This window comes from Aquarana catesbeiana, linkage group LG08 (assembly GCF_042186555.1).
Source record: "Aquarana catesbeiana isolate 2022-GZ linkage group LG08, ASM4218655v1, whole genome shotgun sequence".
In the NCBI taxonomy this organism is placed as follows: Eukaryota; Metazoa; Chordata; class Amphibia; order Anura; family Ranidae; genus Aquarana; species Aquarana catesbeiana.
Window position 1 is genome coordinate 305,209,200 of NC_133331.1, and position 26,314 is coordinate 305,235,513.

The 26,314-nt window shown below is 45.4% G+C and overlaps 1 protein-coding gene and 1 pseudogene across 1 annotated transcript; both read right to left on the minus strand.

Annotated features, from left to right (window-relative positions):
* On the minus strand, positions 1–19,606 carry LOC141106890 (uncharacterized). Its single transcript, XM_073597819.1, has 9 exons — positions 17,806–19,606; positions 17,567–17,705; positions 14,021–15,669; positions 4,494–4,611; positions 4,280–4,377; positions 4,034–4,183; positions 3,762–3,911; positions 3,498–3,639; positions 1–1,886 (listed from the first exon to the last, which is right to left on the minus strand). The coding sequence occupies exons 1-9, from the start codon at positions 17,878–17,880 to the stop codon at positions 214–216; spliced, it is 4,194 nt and encodes a 1,397-aa protein (XP_073453920.1). The 5' UTR covers positions 17,881–19,606; the 3' UTR covers positions 1–213.
* LOC141106891 (uncharacterized) overlaps positions 19,165–26,314 on the minus strand; it is an 8,538-nt pseudogene continuing 1,388 nt past the window's right edge.

Below are 26,314 nucleotides of genomic sequence, written 5' to 3' on the forward strand. Positions count from 1 at the left end.
CAACATTTGCCAAGCTTTATTAAATCTTCATTAAATTTCCAAGAAATAGAAGAAGACACGGGAAGACTTGGCCCACCGAACTCCACCATTTTTTTTGAAATATCACTTTTGCCGGCATGTACCCCTAAAAAAAAAACATTTTTCTTATGCTCCAGATGTTCCATATACTCAACAGTTCCACCTGGAAAAGTCATTGTCCATTTGTCATAAGAATCAGCAGGTGGGTTCTCTCTGATGTCTCAGATGTTTTCCTATCTGTAAAGCATTTCCCGCACTCTGACTGCAGTGCGAACGCTCCGCAGTGCCTCTTCTCTGGTGTCTAACAAGGTTTCCTTTCTGAGTGAAAGATTTCCCGCACTCCGAACATGAATAAAGACGCTCACCCGTGTGAACTCTCTGGTGTTTAACGAGTACTCCTTTTGTGGTGAACGATTTCCCACACTCTGGACACGAATAAGGACGCTCACCCGTGTGAATTCTCTGGTGTTCTAGAAGGTGTATTTTCTGAGAGAAAGATTTCCCGCACTCTGAACATGAATAAGGGCGCACGCCTGTGTGTCTTCTCTGATGTCCAAGAAGTTCCTTTTTCCCAGTGAAAGATTTCCCGCACTCTGAACATGCGTAAAGACGTTCACCCGTGTGAATTCTCTGGTGTTTGACAAGGCCTCCTCTCCAGGCGAAGGATTTCCCGCACTCTGAACAGGAATAAGGGCGCACGCCTGTGTGAATTTTCTGGTGACTAAGAAGTTCTTTTTTTCCAATGAAAGATTTCCCGCACTCTGAACATGAATAAGGACGTTCACCCGTGTGAATTCTCTGGTGTTTGACAAGCTCTCTTTTATAAATGAAGGCTTTCCCGCACTCTGAACATGGATGAGGACGCTCTCCTGTGTGAATTCTCTGGTGTTCAACAAATACACTTTCTTGAGCGAAAGATTTCCCGCACTCTGAACATGGGTAAGGACGCTCACCTGTGTGGATTCTCTGGTGTATAAGGAGGTCTCCTTTCCTAGTGAAACTTTTCCCGCACTCTAAACAAGAATAACGGCTTGAACCTGTGTGAATTGTCTGGTGTCTGTCAAGATCTCCTTTATAAATGAAAGATCTCCCGCACTCTGAACATGAATAAGGACGTTCACCCGTGTGAGTTCTTTGGTGTTTAACAAGTACTCCTTTCTCAGCGAAACATTTGCCGCACTCTGAACAGGAAAATGGACGCTCGCCTGTGTGAGTTCTTTGGTGTATTATAAGTTTTTCTTTCTGAATGAAACATTTGCCGCACTCTGAACAAGGGAAAGGACGCTCTCCTGTGTGAGTTCTCTGGTGTACAATAAGTACTGCTTTGGAAGTGAAAGATTTCCCACACTCTGAACATACATTCGGACACTCACCAGTGTGAATTCTCTGATGTCTAAGAAGGTTTTTGTTTTCAGTGAAAGATTTCCCGCACTCTGAACATGACAATGAACGCTCTCCTGTGTGAACCCTCTTATGGCTTGAAGAAGATATCTGGGGATTGGATGGATCTGGTGATCTGTGAGAACTTGGATGGACATCTGAAGTGATAGTATGGGATTTATCAGAAGGTTCCTCAGGATTAGAAGGACCCATTGATCTTAGATGGACATTTGAAGTCATAGTATGGGATTTATCAGAAGGTTCCTCAGGATTAGAAGGACCCATTGATCTTAGATGGACATCTGAAGTCATAGTATGGGATTTATCAGAAGGTTCCTCAGGATTAGAAGGATCTGTGGATCTTGTCAACCAGTAAGTGTTCACTTTCGGAGAATATTGTGGAATGTCAGTATCTTCTGCCTTACAATCTGGAGATATAATAAGATGTCCCTCCGATGTATTTCTATTCCAGAAACACCGTCCATCTGCTGGAAAGCAATATTTAATATAAGTCATATCTGTTCTCATACATCTTGTATACAGAAGTCATATACAATATATATGTACATCCCATCCCAGCTCTGGCACTGGATTGGGTGCAGCATATAAAAACCAGATCAAGGATACAAAACACCCAACTTACACAAACCAACAATATTTTTGTATTGATGGCAAGGTTATGGTGAAGAATAGAACTTTTCTCCAACTATTCCTAAAGACATGACATCATACTGATGAACAGAGATAAACCTTTCATGTTGTGTACAGTAGTGGTGGCAAACTGATCATTTATAAGGAGCCTCAGGTGCAACTTCAGACATCACCAAAGTTATGCACATAATATTTAGCGTATGTAACCCCACAGAGAATTGGAGATGAACATTTCATATGGTGTACAGTATCTCCTCCTCATTTGTTGGGAACATGACATTATATTGAGGAATGGAGATGGACCTTTCATATGGTGTACAGTATCTCCTCCTCATTTGTTGGGAACATGACATTATACTGAGGAATGGAGATGGACCTTTCATATGGTGTACAGTATCTCCTCCTCATTTGTTGGGAACATGACGTTATATTGAGGAATGGAGATGGACCTTTCATATGGTGTACAGCATCTCCTCCTCATTTGTTGGGAACAAGACGTTATATTGAGGAATGGAGGTGGACCTTTCATATGGTGTACAGTATCTCCTCCTCATTTGTTGGGAACATGACATTATATTGAGGAATGGAGATGGACCTTTCATATGGTGTACAGTATCTCCTCCTCATTTGTTGGGAACATGACATTATATTGAGGAATGGAGATGGACCTTTCATATGGTGTACAGTATCTCCTCCTCATTTGTTGGGAACATGACGTTATATTGAGGAATGGAGATGGACCTTTCATATGGTGTACAGTATCTCCACCTCATTTGTTGGGAACATGACATTATATTGAGGAATGGAGATGGACCTTTCATATGGTGTACAGTATCTCCTCAGTTGTTGGGAACATGACATTATATTGAGGAATGGAGATGGACCTTTCATATGGTGTACAGTGTCTCCTCCTCATTTGTTGGGAACATGACATTATATTGAGGAATGGAGATGGACCTTTCATATGGTGTACAGTATCTCCTCCTCATTTGTTGGGAAGAACATGACATTATATTGAGGAATAGAGATGGTGTACACTAGGTAGGGAAGACTGGATGGTGCAAGAAATACATAGATTACATTCCTCTGGCAAGGACAGGAGATTTTTCTATATCACGTGGCCGAGTTATTTGCTATACCAGCTGTTAATATGAGAAAAATCTTCCACAGGAACTTTTTCTAGCTAACTGGAAGAGCTTCTAATATTTGTAATGAGAATCACTGTAGAATGTTGATCTGGGGAGTTATTTGCCTTTTGGAATAAAGAACAAATTATTTTAACCTAATGAATTATGGTCATATTTTATGCCCTAATCTGGATCAACTGCCATGGTGGATATTTTTTTTAGCTCAATGGACACATTTTTTCATTCCAGGTAACATGCTTTATATTTAGAGAAGTAGAATTAAAATGTGAACCATTTCTGCATTTAGTGTTTATTACTTACTTGTGTCCATATGTAGAGAAGGTTTCTCCTTTTTACCTTCCATAATCATCTCCTCCTCCTCCATAGACTGCTGATCTCCACTCACCAACCTCTCTTCTTCTTCTTTCTTAACCTCAAATTTGATGTCTTTCCGTTCTTCATTCTAAATTTCAGAGATGACAAAATATAACATCAAAAAACACAGCTGAAAATATTAGGAGATTACATAAGAGAATATCTTCCCATAGAATTATTTTGTAGTTCATTTTGTGCAATCCCATCTACCTGATCATTCTCTATATATTGGTGATCTTCCTGTGTAGAATTCTGGGAATACAGAGGACAACCCTCCTCCATAGACTGCTGATCTCCACTCACCAACGTCTCTTCCTCTTCCTGTTTAATCTCAGCTTTGATGTCTTTCAGTTCTTCACCCTAAACCCCCCAAAGATAATAAAAAATACTATTGTAAAAAAAAAAGGAGCAAGCGTTTACACAGAAGATGTTATTTCATAGATTAGAATTACTTTGAAGTTCTGTGGCTCAGTCTCATCTACCTGATCATGGTGCGTATAGTTTTGATTTTCCTTTATGGAAACCGAGGAATACAGAGAGCCACCCTCCTCCATAGACTGCCGATCTCCACTCACCAACCACTCTTCTGCTTCCACTTTAACCTCAACTTTGATGTCATTCAATGCTTCATTCTAAACCACAAAAAAGGAAACAATAGATATGTAAAAACGGAAAAGAGAAGAATGTTATAAATATATTTTTATATATACATGCTCAGTCCAATCTACCTGATGATGGTGAGGGATGGTGTGATCTTCCTGTGTGGAATCCCGGGAATACAGAGGAGAAGGACATCTCTCTGGTGGGTTCCCATTACTGGATCCATCTGTAGGAAACACACACACTGACTGAATACATTGTTTCTATGTGTTTATCAGATGATGGGGGATCTAGGTGGACCCTCCGTACTGCTCTCTCCTTTACAATAAAGTCTCCTCTTACCCGGTGATGTGAGGGGCGGCTGATTCTCCATCATGATGTCCTTGTAGAGATCCTTGTGACCTTCTAAATACTCCCACTCCTCCATGGAGAAATAGACAGTGACATCCTGACACCTTATAGGAACCTGACACACACAATGATACAGTCACCATCCAGACACATCCCTTGTCTGTTACTGGATAATGTCCCAGAATTCCCGGCACCGCTCACCTCTCCTGTCAACAGCTCAAGGATCTTTTTTGTGACTAATAGCTACTCTGGATGGACAGTTGGATAAATGGTTCTATATTTAGAATGTATCTGGTTTATAAACCAGAGGCTCTGGATGGACAGTTGGATAAATGGTTCTATATGTGCAGAATGTGTCCTTACTATATTGCCTTGCATACATGACCTGGGGGGGTTACTGGATGTAAATAGAAAATAAGATCTTATTACCTCCTCTGCTGCCAGTTCCTCAGGACACCAGCAATGTCTGCTCTCTACTTCCCTCCCACTCTTTTACTAGAAACTTGCTCTTTATTCTCCAAAAACACTTCCTGTCTGTGGCTTACATCACTTCCTGTCTGTAGCTTACATCACTTCCTGTCTGTAGCCTACATCACTTCCTGTCTGTTCCAAGTGACATCACCACCTTGTGTTGAAGATAAATACTGCAGTCTACATTAGATTTCATAATTTTGCCCGCTGCTTTGTGGTCCATTCCTCTACTATGTTCCATCAAGGGTTGCACCGATACCGATACTAGTATCTGTGTCAGTGCCAATACCAAGCATTTGCACGAATATCGGTACTCATGCAAATGCCTGTTGTATCTGACCAGGCATCCTCAGTGTAGTAGGGGATGCCTGGCAGCCTCACAGGTGATCAGTGCGGCGGCGGAGGCAGTTACAAGCACTGATCCCCCCCCCGTATAGCCTTTCAATAAAGCAGCTGACAGCCGCCTCTCCCCCTTCCGCGGCTGTCAGCTGATTTATTGAAAGGCTATACAGGGGGAATCGGTGCTTGTAACTCCCCCCAGCGCCGCACCAATTACCCCCGACTGTCCCCCTGTGTCCTCCTCTGGCTCCCTGGGTCCTCCTCTGGCTTCAGGTGTCCTCCCTCCCTCCGGTGTTGTCTTCCTTCCCTCCGGTGTCGTTAGGGTGCCCACGTGTTCCGTTTTGCTAATTGCAGGAATGTCCCGGGCACCTTCATTCCGGGACAATACAGTGTCCCGGAATGAAATTGACAGAGTGAGCAAACCCCGCTATAGCGATGGCGCTCGCTCTGCCTCCAGCTCCATCTGCCTCCAGCCGAGGGGAGCTGAGGCCGCCCCTCCACCCAAGCACAGCCGAGCCCGCCCGAGCCAAGGGGAGCTGAGACCGCTCACCCGCCTGAGAGTAAGGGGGTCTGTACTTAGCGGGGGGTCTGTACTGAGGGGGGTCTGTACTGAGGGGGGGTCTGTACTGAGGGGGGTCTGTACTTAGGGGGGTCTGCACTTATCGGGGGGTCTGTACTGAGGGGGGTCTATACTGAGGGGGGTTTGTACTTATTGGGGGGGTCTATACATATTGGGGGGGAGTCCATACTGATTGAGGGGGATCTATACTGAGGGAGGGGGGTCTGTACTGAGGGTGGGTCTGTACTTAGCGGGGGGTCTGTACTGAGGGGGGGTCTGTACATATTGGAGGAGTCTGTACTGAGGGAGGGGGATCTATACTGAGGGAGGGGGGTCTATACTTAGTGGGAGGTCTGTACTTATTGGCTAGGGGGTCTGTACTGAGGGAAGGGGATCTATACTGAGGGAGGGGGATCTATACTGAGGGAGGGGGGGTCTGTACTTAGTGAGGGGGGGTCTGTACTTATTGGGGAGGGGGGTCTGTACTGAGGGAAGGGGATCTATACTGAGGGAAGGGGATCTATACTGAGGGAGGGGGATCTATACTAAGGGAGGGGGGTCTGTACTGAAGGAGGGGGGTCTGTACTGAGGGACGGGGATTTATACTGAGGGAGGGGGGTCTATACTTAATGAAGGGGGGTCTGTACTGAGGGGGGACTTTACTTGGCAGGGGGTGACACCATGTTTTACCGCACCGGTGGGGTGACACCAACCCTAGCGAAGCCACTGCCACCTCCTCTATCTTCTCTGGGGCCACTCCAGCATGCTCTAAAACAGGTCCCCAGGCCGTACTGTCACGGTGGCAAGTGACACACTGCATCTGGTAGCAGGCGACGGTGGCATGCTGCATCTGGTGGCAAGTGACAAGCTCAGGGTTCCCACTGATTCTGCATTATGGTGAGTTGAACTATTTCATTATATATTACAATGTAGTAATAGAAATAATATGATTTGATCATGCTGACACCATATCAAGCATGGTGTTGGGATGATATAAGTGCTAAAACCAGCCATTCACCTGACAAATCACTCGCCACTGAAATCCCCATCAACTCCGAGACTACATTCAACACCCCCCCCCCCCCCCGGTTCTTGGCAAAATTGTCCCTGAATGGCAGTTTGGAAATGTGGTCACCCTAGGTGTTGTCCTCCTCCGGGTCCCCCCCTGTGCTCCGCAGGCTGACTTTGTTCGAAACTGTGGGTAACAGCAATAGTGGGGGTTAACCTGATGGTCAGGTTGAGTTGATAATAGGATGTGACACATGCCAGAAGGTGTCTGAGGATAAAATGTTTAGTAAGAAGGGTATTGACTTAATAGTGAATTCAGAGATAGACAGCGTAGTGAGAGTGAGAGGAGGCCTCCTAAAAGTTCGGGACAGTAGATTGGGGAAAGATCTCACAGTGTAATGCCCTGTACACACGGTCGGATTTTCCGAGGGAAAATGTGCAATCGGAGCGTGTTGTCGGAAATTCCGACCGTGTGTGGGCTCCATCTGACATTTTCCATCGGATTTTCCAACACACAAAGTTTGAGAGTAGGCTGTAAAATTTTCCGACAACAAAATCCATTGTCGGAAATTCCGATCGTGTGTACACAAATCCGACGCACAAAGTGCCACGCATGCTCAGAATAAATTAAAAGACGAAAGCTATTGGCTCCTGCCCTGTTTACAGTCCCGACGTACGTGCTTTCGTCACCGCGTTCAGAACGATCGGATTTTCCGACAACTTTGTGTGACCGTGTGTAGGCAAAACAAGTTTGAGTCAACATCCGTCGGAAAAAATCCATGGATTTTGTTGTCGGAATGTCCAATCAATGTCCAACCGTGTGTACAGGGCATAAGAAGCGCTAAGGAAGTCCTTACTGAACACCTTATCTGCACATAAAAAGAGAACTAGATAAATTAATGGAAATAAATGCTTAGTAGAAAACCAAAACCTAGAAGCTTGATGTGAAAGCCAGAAGTTAGCTTTGGTAGGCTTTACTCAAGATAACAGTGACTTAAATGAAGAGTTGGAATCTTCGACAATATCACATGAATCAAAATGTCAAGGTCTGCATCAGAAGCCGAGACCTCTGCTTTGTTTGCCAGGAACTCTTCTTGCTGAGCCACCTGAGATGCCAGACAGCTTCTCGTCTGATTGCTTAGACAACCTTGCCTTATGTCTTCTTTCTCTTGAACCTTGAACTCTCTACTCCTCACATGAACTTCCTATTTCATCCATGCCTTTGCACTTCCTATTTGCCAGATTATTGTGCTCTCTTCAACCAATATCTCGGTCTTGTCACTCCTACTGCTGTCAGTATCTTCGCTACCACTTGTTGGCTTGTTCCTGGACTACGGTTCTTCATGAGTCCAACCTCCAACCACATGTTACCGACTTTTGGCTTGTTCATCGACTACGATTCTTCATGATTCCAATCACTCGTTACCAACCTTTGGTTTGTTCATCAACTATGGTACCTCATGTTCCCAACCTCCAACCACTTGTTACCGACCTTTGCCTTGTTCCTCAACTACGGTTCTTCACGATCTCAACCTCCAACCACTTGTTACCTACCTTTGGCTTGTTCCTTGACTACGCTTCCACTTGATCCCAGCCTTTAACTATTTTTGTTACCTACCTTTGGATTGTTTACTGACTACACTTCTGCTTGAGTCCTACTTGCTATATCTGCAACTGGACCCCAGCATGCTCACCTCCTGGTGGGGCGATCCAGAGGACCTCGACCTGGTACTAACATGCAGCAAAACCCATTTCCACCATCAGCTCTGGTGAATACCAGTTAGTACTTGGACCCTGCACCTGGGGTGAGCCCGTGTCATCTGCCAGGGTTACCTGCTTGTATACCTATCCTGCTGGTCAGTGGAAGTCTTTCTACTGCTATAGCTGTTGATCTCTGAGCCTGACCCCTGACCATGACACAAAGACATCTGAATGGAAAGACAAGTCTGCGATGTTGCTACAGTTATAGGAGAATCTTAATGGTGAAACTGTCAAAATGAGGATTAAAGGGGAAATGGTGAAACAAGAGAAGCTGAGATCAGACACTGTATTAAGCAGTTCACAAGATATTATTTAAAAAAATGGAGGATAAAGGGAGGCCAATATAATATTACACAAAATGGCTAGTGTGACCCAAAGGAAAATAAGCAGAAGGCACTTTGGGAAGTGAAGTCGTAGAAAGACGTGGGCATGTCTTTTTTTAGAACCCATGAGAGAGTAGTTGCAGGATTTAGAGAATAAACTCAAGAGTTCCCCTTTAATATTAAGGGAAAGAGTAATGGCCGGGAATGTGCCCATGTAGGTGAGAGCTACCACAGAGGTGCCAAAGTGAGGGGTACCGGCTTATGCATTTCACCCTCTGGGTCAAATCAGAGGGGGAGGGAGGATATGTGACATTTTTGCACCTTGTCACAATAATAAAAGGATTTGGTGTCACCCAGGGTTCACACTAATTTAAGTTGAGGGTCTCTGGGATGCATGCGTAATGCAGAGGAAACTGCATTTCCAGTTTTCTCCAGGATTGGAAAGCCCTGGTCTCTGGGTCCATGAGGCTTGTTAGAGATGTAGGAGTGATGAAGGAACTGCATGTTGTCCAACAAAGTTTTTTTTTTTTTTATGTGTTGAAATGATGTGTGAGTTAGCACAACCTTGTGGCCACTGATCAGACCACCTCACCAGGCCTCACACCAGAAGGATTCAGCCTCCCACACATTAGTGACACCTGGCATAGACCCCAGGGACATTTTGAAGGAAATAGTGCAGAACACTGATTATCCTGCACCAGCTTTTAAATACAGTTTGTTGACTTCAGCCCAAAGGCATGGAGGGAAGCTACTGAGTGCCTGCAAGGCTTTATTCATGGTCCAGGCCCTGGAAGCACAGTTCTGCAGGGGGCTCTATGATAGGGTCCCTATCATTGAGAAGGGCAGACCAAGCCACATAAATCCACTCCTCCAACAAAACCTCCATCGCCGGCCACCACTGCTACCTCTCTGGAACCGCCTGCTCCTCCTTCTCTCGGGTTTGCAGCGAATGGTGGCAAAAAGAGAAAATATCTAGTGAGCGGCAGTTGTGTGGAAGAAAATGCCTTATTGATATCAGAGGAGAATGGGCAGACTGATTCCAGATGATAGAAAGTCAACAGTTACTCAGCCACTCGTTACAACCAAGGTATGCAGAATACCATCTCTGAATACACAACACATCCAACCTTGAAGCAGGTGGGCTACAGCAGCAGAAGACCACACCAGGTGCCACTCCTGTCAGCTAAGAACAGGAAAACTGAGGCTACAATTCGCACAGGATCACCAAAATTGGACAATAGAAGATTGGAAAAACGTTGCCTGGTCTCATGAGTCTCAATTTCAGCTGCGACATTCAGATGGTCGGGTCAGAATTTGGCGTAAACAACATGAGAGCAAAGCATGGATCCAACCTGCCTTGTAGCAACGGTTCAGGCTGGTGGGTGGTGGTGTAATGGTGTGGGGAATGTTTTCTTGCCACACTTTGGGCCCCTCAGTACTAAATGAGCATCATTTAAACACCACGGCCCACCTGAGTATTGTTGCTGACCATGTCCATCCCTTTATGACTACAGTGTAATTTTCATTAAAAAAAATACATTATTAGCGAGCAGCAGGGGGAATAGAATCCTGGACAGTGAAGAGGATCGGTAAGGCGTGGAGGGGGGGGTGGCAATTACAGGAACCAATCCCCCGTGTGTCTCTCCCTGCAGCAGCTGAAAGTCGATAGGAGGGAGAGAAGGAGAAGCCAGCTTTTAGCTGCTGCAGGGAGAGGCACCTCCCTTGGTTCCTCTAATCCCCCTCCCCCGCTTTACCAATCACCCCCTCTACTGCCCATATCCAGTTCCCCTGCTGCCTGGGCCCCGTACAGGAGGACTGGTGCTACCCCCTTATCGGCAGCCCTAACAACGCCTACTGGGCATTTGCAGTATTGGTGCCACTTATCTATTGCACAGGAACCTACATTTATCCACCATCACCCACCCCTTTGTTTATTGCAATCCTCTACATTTACCACCATAATTGCAATGGGAAAATCAAACTGCACATTCCCCCCAATGTTGTGTGTGATTTAACTGATCTTTGTAGGGTAGTTTACCCACATACAGTCCTTCAAAATCATATAACTCCGCCCACTTAAAGCATTTGTACATGCCGTACCGAGACAAGTTATTCAGCGCCCAGGGTGAGGATACGGAACTGCGCCCCCCTCCCCTGCTGTTCGTGAGTGCTATAGAATGGGTGTACTGCCCTGTGCCCGTTCTCTGCCTCCCTGCTCAGGCTGGCCATGGTTGGCAGGGAGTGTGCAATGCACGACCAATTGCTTGCTTTATGGTTGGCTGCCACCACAGTGTGCATGTTGGGGAGGGGGGTGCCTCCTGCCCCAATTGCTGTGCCTGGGGAGGATGTCCCTTCTGCCCACCCCTTGTCCCGGCCCTGCGTACATGTGCAGGATAAGAGATGTAATATGTATGTGAAAGAGCAACTCCAGGGGGAAATGTGACCTCCATTTTACTTCCAGTGTTTCTTTTTTATTGGATTATTATTATTCGTTACAGAATTAGGGTAGTGGGCTATTGTAAAGGTAACTCATCCATTCTAGTCATTGTCTACAAAAAACATTTTAAAGTATATTGGACTTTATTGGTACCAGAGAGGATCGACCACACAAGATTCTAAAAATACCAATATTTTATTACACATAAAAAAAATAAAAAATTGTATACTTAAAAAGATTATTACAAATGTGATGTAGGCCATGGAGACTTGCCTGGCAGTGTTCTCCCACTGTCCTCTCCTTGCTCCCGTGCCAGGACACCTCTGTGTGTCTTAAAGAGGGTCCTGTCTGTACCCGAGCCCAGGCCTGAGGTCATCCCCTCCTCCCTGCAGACTGGGGAGCTCCCTCAAAGGCCACGATAGCCTAACACTCCATCTCCAGCTTCCTCCCGAACTCCACTGCCCCTGCTGGGCTGACTGAGTATTTGAGGGGGCCTGCCCCCTGCCAACCCTTCTGTTGGGGATTGGTCAGGACCCCTCACAACACTCCAGAAATCTCCTCTTGGACTCCTATCTGCAACTGGAAACTTCTCCAAGTTTCCAGCTAGCAGGGAGGAGTTGTCTACAAAAAACAATTTTATTGGATTTTACTGGTACCAGAGAAGGATGATCACACAAGATTCTAAAAATATCAATATTTTATTACACATGAAAAAAAAATTGTATGTTTAAAAACAACAAGAACAAATGTGATGTAGGCCATACTAATAACCATCGCTAATAATCTTTGCAAATTGATCCAAGCGGTCGACGTGTTTCGCCCATTAGCTTCCTCAGGACCTCCTAAACTTGGTTGCAAACATCTATGTTTAGGCCATTTTTCTTTGCACCAAGTGTAGCGCTATCCCCGTAGGTGCCGCTGGTGAATGTGGTCATCTCCCACACTGCACAGCCAGGCACACAAATTTTCCATTCACTTCAGAGACAAGAAGCAGTCCTTGCAGCTTTGTTTGTTTTTATTTTTTATTAGGGGATTTGAACTTGGATAGGGAAAGGTAGATATGGAATGCCCATTTGATCAGTAGACTTGAACATCATACACCCAGCATATACTGTATACACGCTTTCCTCTTCTACCTCCAACACAGACTTGCAGAACAACTCCCAGGACCAGCTAGCACAAGTTTCAGGTTCAGCACAGTCTCAGCTGAATCTGGACGAATGACCTTTGCAGGCTTGAACCGCGGGCCCCTATGGTGTAGCCAAAACAGTTGAAGTCTTCGGTGCTAGCTGTCCTATATGTGGCTACTGCTCCCAGTACCACCTCTTCAGGCACTGCCAGCCCTCCTTGCTGCAGCTGCCCCTTTCTCCTGCCCGTGCCACCACAGTCGATCCCAGTCCTCCTGACTTTGTGTCACTCACCAGCCCTCTTGGCTGTCCCTTGTCCTCCTGGAGACTTGCATAGCAGTATTCTCCTGCTGTCCTCTCCTTGTTCCCGTGCCTCCTGTCCAGGACACCTCTGTGTTTGGAGGAGGGTACTGTCTGCACCTGAGCCCAGGCTAAAGGTCACCCTCCCAGAAGGAGCTTCCTCAAAGGCCACAACAGCCTAACACTCCATCTCCAGCTTCCACCCGTACTCCACTGCCCCTGCTGGGCTGAGACTGTTGGGGATTCATCAGGGCCCTCAGAACACTCCAGCTAGCTCCTCTTGGACTCCTCCTATATGCTTCTGGAACCTTCTCCAAGTTTCCAGCTAGCAGGGAGGAGCTGCTGCTGAGTCATCCAGCCTACCCAGGTCACTCAAACCCTGACCCAGAAAAAAAACACACAGGCTTGGCTGCCAGCCAAACCTGAAATGTACCTACACTAACAAACATAAATCCTAGCACTCTAGCAACACATCTAAGGGGGTGCTACACAGGTTAAGGAGGTCCTGAGGACGCTAATAGGCAAAACACGTCAACTTCTTGAACCTATTTGGAAAGATTATTAGCGATGGTTATTAGAATGGCTGCAGTTCTTCTGAGCTTCTCAAGGTGGCGATCTCACTTACACCAAGACAGGAAGTCTCTATGGAAGACAGGAAGTGAAGGCAGGTGTCCCAATATTTTTGGTAATATAGTGTATGTGAGCTTTTCTCCAACTGACCACCAATGGGCAATTTTCATGGTGCTGTCGGTGTAAATATTGGACTAGCTCAGTACTATTTCATATGAGATCCGTGTTCCTATAATTCATTCCTTATGGGTTTATACCGATCACACCGCACCCCTAAAAACTAAAACATTCTTACTATACCCCCAATGTACTGTGATGTGCTTTGTACACCACTTGGGACTATCAGACCCCCTCCCTAGGAGAATCTGAGGCTCGTAGGGTAACATTTGTCCTCTTGGTATGTCCCATCATCAGAGTCTCCAAGAAATAGAAGAAGACAAGGGAAGACTCGCTCCATCAAACTCCACCTAGAAATGAAATATCACTTTTCCCGGGATGTACCCCTTTGAAGAGCATTTTCTTGTCCTCCAGCTGTGTTACATGGACACAACAGTACCACCTGGAAAAGTCATCGACCATTTGTCGTAAGAATTAGCAGGTGGGTTCTCTCTGATGTCTCAGAATTTTTCTATCTGTAATCCTTTTCCCGCACTCTGAACGCAATGAGGACGCTCTGTGGTGTGAATTCTCTGGTGTCTAATAAGGTTTCTCTTATGATTGAAAGATTTCCCGCACTCTGAACATGAATAGGGCTGCTCGCCCGTGTGAATTCTCTGGTGTGTAAGAAGTACTCCTTTCTGAGCAAACGATTTCCCGCACTCTGAACATGAATAAGGACACTCACCCGTGTGAACCCTCTGGTGTTTACCAAGTGCTCCTCTCCGAGCAAATGATTTCCCGCACTCTGAACATGAATAAGGACGCTCACCCGTGTGAATTCTCTGGTGTCTAATAAGCATTTTCTTGTTAAGGAAACCTTTCCCGCACTCTGAACAAGGGAAAGGACGCTCACCAGTGTGAATTCTCTGGTGTTCAGTAAGCTTTGCTTTTTTAAAAAAAAATTTGTCGCACTCTGAACAAGGGAAAGGACGCTCACCGCTGTGAATTTTCCGGTGTACAGTAAGTTCTCCCTTACGAGTGAAACGTTTCCCACACTCCGAACATAAATGAGGACGCTCACCAGTGTGAATTCTCTGGTGTTTGACAAGATCTCTTTTACAAATGAAGGCTTTCCCGCACTCTGAACATGGATGAGGACGCTCTCCTGTGTGAATTCTCTGGTATTCAACAAGTACACTTTCTTGAACAAAAGATTTCCCGCACTCTGAACATGGGTAAGGATGCTCACCCGTGTGAATTCTCTGGTGTATAAGGAGGTCTCTTTCCCTAGTAAAACGTTTCCCGCACTCTAAACAACAATAACGACGTGCACCTGTGTGAGTTGTCTGGTGTCTGACAAGGTCTCCTTTATGAATGAAAGATCTCCCGCTCTCTGAACATGGATAAGGACGTTCACCCGTGTGAGTTCTCTTGTGTTTAACAAGTACTCCTTTCTCAGCGAAACATTTCCCGCACTCTGAACAGGAAAAAGGACGCTCGCCTGTGTGGGTTCTCTGGTGTACAATAAGTTTTTCTTTCTGAAAGAAACATTTGCCGCACTCTGTACAAGGGAAAGGGTGCTCTCCTGTGTGAGTTCTCTGATGTACAAGAAGTACTGATTTGAAAGTGAAACATTTCCCCCACTCTGAACAAACATTCGGACATTTACCAGTGTGAATTCTCTGATGTCTAAGAAGATTTTTGTTTTCAGTGAAAGACTTCCCGCACTCTGAACATGACAATAAACGTTCTTCTGTGTGAACCCTCTTATGGCTTAAAGAAGAATTCTGGGGATTGGATGGATCTGTTGATCTGTCAGCACTGTGAAAACTTGGATGGGCATCTGAAGTCATAGTATGGGATTCATCAGAAGGTTCCTCAGGATTAGAAGGATCCATTGATCTTAGATGGACATCTGAAGTCATAGTATGGAATTTATAAGAAGGTTCCTCAGGATTAGAAGGACCCATTGATCTTAGATGGACATCTGAAGTCATAGTATGGGATTTATCAGAAGGTTCCTTAGGATTAGAAGGATCTGTGGATCTTGTCAACCAGTAAATGTTCACTTTCGGAGAATATTGTGGAATGTCAGTATCTTCTGCCTTACAATCTGGAGATATAATAAGATGTCCCTCTGATGTATTTATATTCCAGAAACACCGTCCATCTGCTGGAAAGCAATATTTAATATAAGTCATATCTGTTCTTATACATCTTGTATTCAGAAGTCATATACAGTATATATGTACATCCCATCCCAGCTCTGGCATTTAATTGGGTGCGGCATAAAAAAAAAAACAGATCAAGGATACAAAACACCCAAATTACACAAACCATCAAAATTTTTACACTGATGGCAAGGTTATGGTGAAGAATAGGGGTGCTGAATATAATCGCAGCATCGATGCAACGCGATTCGGACATTTGTGATGCAGCACCTATGCTGCGAGTTGGCCGAATCGATTGTTGATGACGTCATCTGTTGCTCCGTGCAGTGCTCTGCCTGTCCGGGAGAAACACAGAGGCAGAGGCTGCATGGTGGCTAAAGCCCCCTCCCCTTCACCGAAGAAGAAAGTCAGCTGATGAGCGGACAGCCAGTACAGTGCGGGAGGAGGAGCTTGAGGAGACCCGACATGAGGAGAGGCTTCACTGGAGGAGGGGGAATCGACGGACACTGAGAGCAGGTAAGTGCCAGTGTCACTGATCCCATCCCTCCACTACCATCACCCCTCTGCCTGATCCCACCATCCCTCTGCTTGATTCTACCATCCCTCTGCTTGATCCCACTATCCCTCTGCCTGATCCCACCATCTATCTTCCTGATCCCACCATCCATCTGCCTGATCCCTCTGATCCCACCATCCGTCTGCCTGATCCCACCATCCATCTGCCTGATCCCACCATCTGTCTGCCTGGTCCCACCATCTGTCAGCTGGATCCCTCTATCCTTCTGTCTGATCCCTCTGCCTCTGATCCCACCATCCATCTGCCTGATTCTACCATCCATCTGCCTGATCCCACCATCTGTATGCCTGGTCCCACCATCCTTCAGCCGGATCCCTCTATCCTTCTGTCTGATCCCTCTGCCTCTGATCCCACCATCCGTCTGCCTGATCCCTCTGCCTCTGATCCCACCATCCATCTGCCTGATCCCACCATCTGTCTGCCTGATCCCTCTGCCTCTGATCCCACCATCCATCTGCCTGATCCCACCATCTGTCTGCCTGATCCCACCATCCCTCTGCTATCGAATCGTGAGACCAGTGAAGATGCGCACCCCTAGTGAAGAGTAAAACTTTTCTCCACCTATTCCTAAAGACATGACATCGTACTGATGAACAGAGACATACCTTTCATATATTGTACAGCAGTGGTGGTAAACTGCCAATTTATATGGAGCCTCAGGTGTGACTTTGGACATCACTAAAGTTATGCACATAATATTTGGTGTATGTAACCCTACAGAGGATTGGAGAAGGACCTTTCGTATGGTGTACAGTATCTCCTCCTCATTTGTTGGGAACATGACGTTATATTGAGGAATGGAGATGGACCTTTCATATGGTGTACAGTTTCTCCTCCTCATTTGTTGGGAACATGACATTATATTGAGGAATGGAGATGGACCTTTCATATGGTGTACAGTATCTCCCCCTCATTTGTTGGGAACATGACGTTATATTGAGGAATGGAGATGGACCTTTCATATGGTGTACAGTATCTCCACCTCATTTGTAGGGAACATGACGTTATATTGAGGAATGGAGATGAACCTTTCATATGGTGTACAGTATCTCCACCTCATTTGTTGGGAACATGACGTTATATTGCGGAATGGAGATGGACCTTTCATATGGTGTACAGTATCTCCTCCTCATTTGTTGGGAACATGACATTATATTGAGGAATGGAGATGATAACCATTATATTGGGAACACTGGATGGTGCAAGAAATACATGGACATAGCACCTATTTCATTCCATGTAACAATATGAATACAAGCTTTCTACTTAGAGAAGTAGAATTAAATAGTGAAGCGTTTCGGCATTTAGTGTTTATTACTCACTTGGGTCCATATGTAGAGAAAATTCCTCCTGTTTAGTTTCCATAATCATCTCGCCTTCCTTCATAGATTGCTGATCTCCATTCACTAATGTCTCTTCTTCTTCTTTAATCTCAACTTTGATGTTTTTCAGTTCTTCACCCTAAACCCCAAAGATGATAAAATACAATTGTAAAAAAGGGAGCAATCCATTCTTAAGATGACAATTCTTCCACGTCTGCTGTATAAAATCCAAACCATACCAATACGCTTGCCACCATCCTTTTTTCTGGCTGTACAAGTCCATATGTCGGACCTTCCTTTGGCGCAATAACCATGGAAGAATGAGTTGGACGAAGCTAGTGCTGCCTAAAGCCTGTGGAGGCATCAGCCTCCCTGATATACAGCGTTATTACTGGGCGGTTCATCTCGTGCCAATCGTTGACTGGAAAGTGCATATACGATGTAAAGGTTGGGTGTACCAAGAAAATCTGGTTTTAAATTCTTATATACGTTATGTCCCTTGAGTTCCCAGGGATCATGTGTCTTCCTCCGCCTTGACACATCCCCTTATCGGACTCACTCTTCACGCATTTAGTAGGGCTTGTTCCACGCATGCAGTTTCCACTAAAGATTTGGACCGTTACCCCAGTCAAGAACAACATGGATTTTCCCCCCGGGCCTAGCCGGAGCCTTTGTGAAGACAGAATGGCCGTATACGGAGATACAGAGATGCTGGCCAAACACTTTTTCCGTACAGACCGCTTCATGTGACAAACCGAACTTGCGGAACTTTCCAATACGGCCTCGTTTCCGTTTTGGTCCTATGTCCAACACTTCTTAGATGACCCATCACGCAGAGAAGGCTTTACCAAGACCCCCAACAGTGCTGGAGTCACTATGCTCTTGCTTAACCCGTCAGAAACATGTTATCTTCGCGCTTTATGCTTCATTGTTTGGGGAAACCTCAACAATCTTTCGCTCTGACCATGCCTATTGGGAATCTGCACTGGGAACAGAGATAGGTGAGGGAGGTTGGGATCGTATCAATCTCTGTATTCACAAAGGATCCTTAAATGTCTCAGTACAAGAAAATGTCTATAAACTGAAAACACGCTGTGTACAGAACACCTGATTCATACATTTTCACCCTCCGTTTCAGATCAATGCTGGCGATGTGGCAGAGAGATGGGCTCGTTCCTCCATATCTGGTGGAGCTGCCCATCACTTTAGCCTTTCTGGCATAAGGTATATGATGTGATAATAAAGATGTCCCCCCTTTCTTTCTTTTTTTTTTTTTTTGTTGGTGTTACAGATAGATGGAGCAGGAGCTGTCCTAGTTGCTTATTAGATATCGTACTATCAAATTAGACTTCTGGTGAACCACCTTTTATATTTGTTGTTTATGCTTAATAGGATCCGACAAGGATCCCTAAATAGAATGCCCTTTGTTTTTCTTTTTTCTTGTTTTTGTTGTTGTTTCTTGTCCTCTCCGTGTTTGACCCATACTGTTATTACCATTCATATGAGTATGTAGGGTTCGTGGAATCCTTTAGCCTTTTGTATTATCTGCAAAACTCTTAATAAATTGTTAATGCAAAAAAAAAAAAAGGAGCAAGCGTTTACACAGATGTTATCTCATAGATTAGAATTACTGTGGAGTTCTGTGGCTCAGTCTCATCTACCTGATCATGGTACGTATAGTTTTGATCTTCCTTTATGGAATCCGAGGAATACAGAGAGCCACCGTCCTCCATAGACTGCTGATCTCTCCTTATCAACGTCTCTTCTGCTTCCACTTTAACCTCAACTTTGATGTCATTCAATGCTTCACTCTAAATTGCAAAAAGGAAACAATAGATATGTGAAAACGGAAAAGAGAAGAATGTTATCTTGCAGTTTAGGATATTTTTTTTTTATATGTAGATGCTCAGTCCCACCTACCTGATGATGGTGAGGGATGGTGTGACCTTCCTGTGTGGAATCCTGGGAATACAGAGGACGGGGACATCTCTCTGGTGGGTTCTCATTACTGGATCCATCTGTAGGAAACACACACACTGACTGAATACATTGTTTCTATGTGTTTATCAGATGATGGGGGATCTAGGTGGACCCTCCGTACTGCTCTCTCCTTTACAATAAAGTCTCCTCTTACCCGGTGATGTGAGGGGCAGCTGATTGTCCATCATGACGTCCTTGTAGAGATCCTTGTGTCCTTCTAAATACTCCCACTCCTCCATGGAGAAATAGACAGTGACATCCTGACACCTTATAGGAACCTGACACACACAATGATACAGTCACCATCCAGACACATGGATGCCAACAATCCAGAGACAGCTTTATGGAGAATGGATAAATGGCTCTATATTTAGGATGTATCTGGTCTATAAACCAGAGGCTCTGGATGGACAGTTGGATAAATGGCTCTATATTTAGGATGTATCTGGTCTATAAACCAGAGGCTCTGGATGGACAGTTGGATAAATGGTTCTATATTTAGGATGTATCCGGTCTATAAACCAGAGGTTCTGGATGGACAGTTGGATAAATGGTTCTATATTTAGGATGTATCTGGTCTATAAACCAGAGGCTCTGGATGGACAGTTGGATAAATGGTTCTATAAAGTCAGAGTGACTATGGAGGAAGAGGACGGACATGAGAGGGGGGTTTACTGGGTGTAAATACAAAATAATATCTTATTACCTCCTCTGTTGCCAGTTCCAGCAATGTCTCCTCTCCCACTCTTTTACCAGGAACTTCCTGTTTACGCTTCATCAACACTTCTACACCTCTAAACAATCAGCACAGACCCCCCTGTCAGGAGAGCAGCCGATCGGCTCTCCTCTACTCGCGTCTGTCGGACACGAGTGAGGAAAAGCCAATCACCGGCTCTTCCTATTTACATCGTGATCAGCCATGCTTAGACACGGCTGATCACATGGTAAAGAGTCTCCGTCAGAGACTTTTTACCTAGATCGGAGTTGGGGTGTGTCAGACTGACACACCGCAACAACGATCGCCGTGATGCGCGCCCCCGGGGGCACGCAGTGGCTTAATATCCTGATCACATCATATGACATCCGTTCAGAATATTGAAACCACTTTGCCGCTGTCATTTTGCTATATGGCGGGCGGCAAGTGGTTAAGCAACTAAAACTCAAGGTCGCAGACCTCGAGGACAGATCTAGACGAAACAACGTCAAAATTCGCGGCATCCCTGAGAACGTCAAAAATAATGACCTGAAAAAATTATTGCAAAAAATGATTACAGATCTCCCCACACTACATAGTCAAGTCATAGTACATAGTTTTGTTTTTTTTACATTTCAGCTGCCAGTGGGGGAATCCCACTGTCAGCTGAAAGAATGGAGCCTGAAAGTATCGGTTTCAGGTATCGGAGCATTTGCCGAGTACCAATACTCATGCAAATGCTTAGTATCGGCAACGATAGTTATACCAGTTTATATTTCTTTCTTTTTTGTTATTATTATTATTATTATTTTTGTTACACATAGTTATGTTTATTTTTTTCTCTGCAGGGAGAGAGAGAGAAAGAGATAGGATGTATCTCTCTCTCCTCCATTTAGAGAGAGAGAAAACACGGGGGCGGGCTTCACAGCCAATAGCCAATCAAAGGCTATCACAACGATCAGGTGACCCAGAAACTGGGAGTTGCAGATACCGGTCGGGAGTATGGGACCCGGGGCTCCCGGTGAGATTGTGGTCCCTGTGCTGGAAGCGCCGTGCGGCACCCTCCCAGCACAAAGACAGATATGCATATACTGTATGCGGCCCCCACTGAAAAATGCCCAGTCCACTGAGGCTGCATATGTGCGAAATAAGGGGTTAAATATCCATCATGTCCAATTCTAGTAAATTTACACATCTGTCATCATTGTAAACTATTTTTGTAAGATTATCCATGAAATAAAGTAACCGGCTCCTCTCAATGTGTTTACAGATATAATATTTTTAGTTTTTAATACGTGTGATTTTCTAAATGATCACCAATGAGCAATTTGCATGGACCATCAGTGTAAATATTGGACTAGCTCAGTACCATTTCATATGAGAACCATATTCCTATAAAGTATTCCTTTCAGGTATATATCTATCAAACCACACCCCTAAAAATTCAAATATTTTTACTATGCCCCCAATGCACTGCGATGAGCATTGTACACCACTTGGGACTATTTGACCCCCCCCTTGGAGAATCTGAGGCTCGTAGGGTAACATTTGTCCTCTTGGTATGTCCCCTCATTAGAGTCTTCAAGAAATATGTGACAGACCGAACCAGGACAGGGGCTTTTGGAGGGGACTGCAGGGTAGCCTCTTGCCTACTGACTATAAGCCCTGGCATTTGAGGGAGCTACAAGCATTTAGGAAGATGTCCTCAAAAGGACATTATTACATTTAACAGTCAAGGACGCCATGATGGTCTCTGCCAACTTGAAACACAGCGAGCAGATGTATGTGAAAAGAAAGCTGGTTATTGAGATTTGGACAGCCCGGGATCTTCTTAAATAATGTTGCCAGACAGTCTGGGATCCCTGATTAACCAAAGCATTGTCTAGGTGTGAATTCCCATTGTTAACTGAGTCACCTATTGTTTCTGTCTGTTGGCTAATTTGGCTAACTCTTGGAGGGTCTTATGATGGGATTAGCCTTGTGTCAACTTTAGATCGTTATCTAACCACTGTGTGATGTTTTGGGTAATATTTGGTTTTATTGTTGGTGACTGCCCTAATATTGAAGTGTATAAAAAGCCTGCATTTAAACAGTAATTCCTTTGGATTTTACAGCACATCTTGTCTGTGTACAATGATTGGGGTAAAAAGGACTGGTATTGGCTCTTGATCTGCTCAGAATCGTTTGGAGGGCAGGAGGCGCTGGTTGGCGGACAGAAGCACCTAAGCAGGGTGCCGGACGGTTTCGTCACAGGGAACATGACGTCATATTAAGGAATGGAGATGGACCTTTCATATGGTGTACAGTATCTCCTCCTCATTTGTTGGGAACATGACGTTATATTGAGGAATGGAGATGGACCTTTCATATGGTGTACAGTATCTCCACCTCATTTGTGGGGAACATGATGTTCTATTGAGGAATGGAGATTGACCTTTTATATAGTGTACAGCATCTCCTAATTTGTTGGCAACATGACGTTATATTGAGGAATGGAGATGGACCTTTCATATGGTGTACATTATCTCCTCCTCATCCGTTGGGAACATGAGGTTATATTGAGGAAAGGAGATGGACTTTTCATATGGTGTACAGTATTTCCTCATTTGTTGGGAATGTGATAGGCCTAACCAGGACAGGGCTTTTGGAGAGGACTAGAGGCAAGCCAACTACCCACTGACTGTGGGGCCCTGCCATTTGAGGGAGGTACAAGCATTTAGGAAGATGTCCTGTTATATAATACAAAAGGACATTATTACATTTAACAGTCAAGGAAGCCATGATGGTCTCTGCCAACTTGAAACTCAGTGAGCAGATGTAAAGCAAAGCATTGTCTAGGTGTGAATTCCCATTGTTAATCGAGTCACCTATTGTTTCTGTTTGTTGGCTAATTTGGCTAACTCTTGGAGGTTTTTTATGATGGGTTTAGCCTTCTGTCAACGTTAGCTTGTTATCTAACCACTGTGTGATGTTTTGGGTAATATTTATTTTTATTGTTCATGTGGTGATTGCCCTACTTTTGAAGTGTATAATAACCCCTATTTCTGTTCAATAAACGGTCATTCCTTTGGGTTTGTCAGAAACATTGAAATCAGACCGAGACAGAAGTACAGTTAAATCACACTTGTTTAATAATAAAAGTAAAAAGAACAAACATAGTCAAAACATAGCCAAAGTTCAGTAACCGGAACGGATAGTCAGCCAAGCCAGAAGTTAGAGATCAATGTAGTGGAACAGCAAGCAGGATCTGGAGCCAGAAGGGATGTCAGCAAAGCAAGTCTTTAAACAGGAACGCAGGCTCTGTGATGTTGACCAAGGCGAAGGCAGAGCTCCTCTGGACTGGACGGCTTAAGTAGGCAGGACTGACGAGCAGGATATCCTCAACAGCTGAGTAACTGTGGAGAGATATGAGCTGGCAATTAGCCAACAGCTGAGCGGCCAGCTCAGAGAAGGAAGGGCTGAGCCCAGTCCTGACAGGGTCTACCTCAACATCTTGTCTGTGTACGATGTTTGGGGTAAAAGGGCTGGTATAAGGTCCCGGTCTGCTGGAACGGTTTGGAGGGCAGGAGGCACTGTTTGGCGGAAGCATCTAAGAGGGGTGCCAACGCGTTCCGTCACAAAACAGAAGCAGACTCGGTCCATCAAACTCCACCTATAAATGAAATATCACTTCTGCCGGGATGTACCCCTCTAATAAACAATTTCTTATCCTCCAGATGTTCTATGGACTCAACAGTTCCACCTGGAAAAGCAATCGTCCATTTGTCAAAGGAATCAGCAAGTGGGCAGGGCCGGACTGGGTATGAAAACCAGCCCTGGAAAAAATGTCATACCAGCCCCATAGCATTATAATACCAGCCCAACAGCATAACGTCATTATTTTCTTGTTCATAAAATGGAAAACCATGCATTTTAAAGCACATTTAAAGAGTGCATTATATATAGATAAGACACATATAAAAGCACATAGGGCTATATATATATATATATATATATATATATATATATATATATATATATATATACACACTGCTGTGCGTTCGCTGCTTACACAGTGCTGTGTTAGGAAATCAAATAAATCGCTTCCCTAACACTGACCCGCCTCTCAGCCAATCAGGTGTACTGGGTCTGGTTACCTGTCACCTGATTGGCTGCGACAAGCGCTGTGATCGGAGGGAGCGTGGAGCAACGCGCTGACCTGAGACAGGTAAGTGCCGGGCGGGGGGGGACACTGGCAGGAATTGATGGGGCAAACTGGCGGCAATTGATGGGGCAAACTGGCAGCAATTGATGGTTACAGTGGCTGCGTTTGATGGCATAGTGGCTGCGTTTGATGGGCACAGTGGCTGCGTTTGATGGGCACAGTGGCAGCATTTAATGAGCACAGTGGTGGCGCTTGATGGGCACAGTGGCTGCGCTTGATGGCACAGTGGTTGTGTTTAATGGGCACAGTGGCTGCAATTGATGGGTACAGTGGCTGCGTTTGATGGCTCAGTGGCTGCGTTTGATGGGCACAGTGGCGGGAATTTATGGGCACAGTGGCTGCGTTTAATGGGCACAGTGGTGGCAATTTATGGGTACAGTTGCTGCGTTTGATGGGCACAGTGGCTGTGTTTGATGGGCACAGTGGTGGGAATTTATGGGCACAGTGGCTGCGTTTAATGGGCACAGTGGCTGCAATTTATGGGTACAGTGGCTGCGTTTAATGGGCACAGTGGTGGCAATTTATGGGTACAGTGGCTGCGTTTGATGGGCACAGTGGCTGTGCTTGATGGGCACAGTGGTGGGAATTTATGGGCACAGTGGCTGTGTTTGATGGGCACAGTGGTGGGAATTTACGGGCACAGTGGCTGCGTTTAATGGGCACAGTGGTGGCAATTTATGGGTACAGTGGCTGCGCTTGATGGCACAGTGGCTGTGTTTAATGGGCACAGTGGCTGCAATTGATGGGTACAGTGGCTGCGTTTGATGGGCACAGTGGCGGGAATTTATGGGCACAGTGGCTGCGTTTAATGGCACAGTGGTGGGAATTTATGGGTACAGTGGCTGCGTTTGATGGGCACAGTGGCTGTGTTTAATGGCACAGTGGTGGCAATTTATGGGTACAGTGGCTGGGCTTGATGGCCCAGTGGCTGCGTTTAAGGGCACAGTGGCTGTAATTTATGGGCACAGTGGCTGTGTTTAATGGGCACAGTGGTGGCAATTTATGGGTACAGTGGCTGCGTTTGATGGCACAGTGGCTGCGTTTAATGGGCACAGTGGTGGCAATTTATGGGTACAGTGGTGGCGCTTGATGGGCACAGTGGTTGTGTTTAATGGGCACAGTGGCTGTAATTGATGGGTACAGTGGCTGCGTTTGATGGGCACAGTGGTGGCAATTTATGGGTACAGTGGCTGCGCTTGATGGCACAGTGGCTGTGTTTAATGTGCACAGCGGCTGCAATTGATGGGTACAGTGGCTGCGTTTGATGGCTCAGTGGCTGCGTTTGATGGGCACAGTGGTGGCAATTTATGGGTACAGTGGGTGCGCTTGATGGCACAGTGGCTGTGTTTAATGGGCACAGTGGCTGCAATTGATGGGTACAGTGGCTGCGTTTGATGGCATAGTGGCTGCGTTTGATGGGCACAGTGGTGGCAATTTATGGGTACAGTGGCTGCGCTTGATGGCACAGTGGCTGTGTTTAATGGGCACAGTGGCTGCAATTGATGGGTACAGTGGCTGCGTTTGATGGCTCAGTGGCTGCGTTTGATGGGCACAGTGGCGGGAATTTATGGGCACAGTGGCTGCGTTTATGGGCACAGTGGTGGCAATTTATGGGTACAGTGGCTGCGTTTGATGGTACAGTGGCTGCGTTTGATGGGCACAGTGGCTGTGTTTAATGGGCACAGTGGTGGCAATTTATGGGTACAGTGGCTGCGTTTGATGGTACAGTGGCTGCGTTTGATGGGCACAGTGGCTGTGTTTAATGGCACAGTGGTGGCAATTTATGGGAACAGTGGCTGCGCTTGATGGCACAGTGGCTGTGTTTAATGGGCACAGTGGCTGCAATTGATGGGGTACAGTGGCTTGCGTT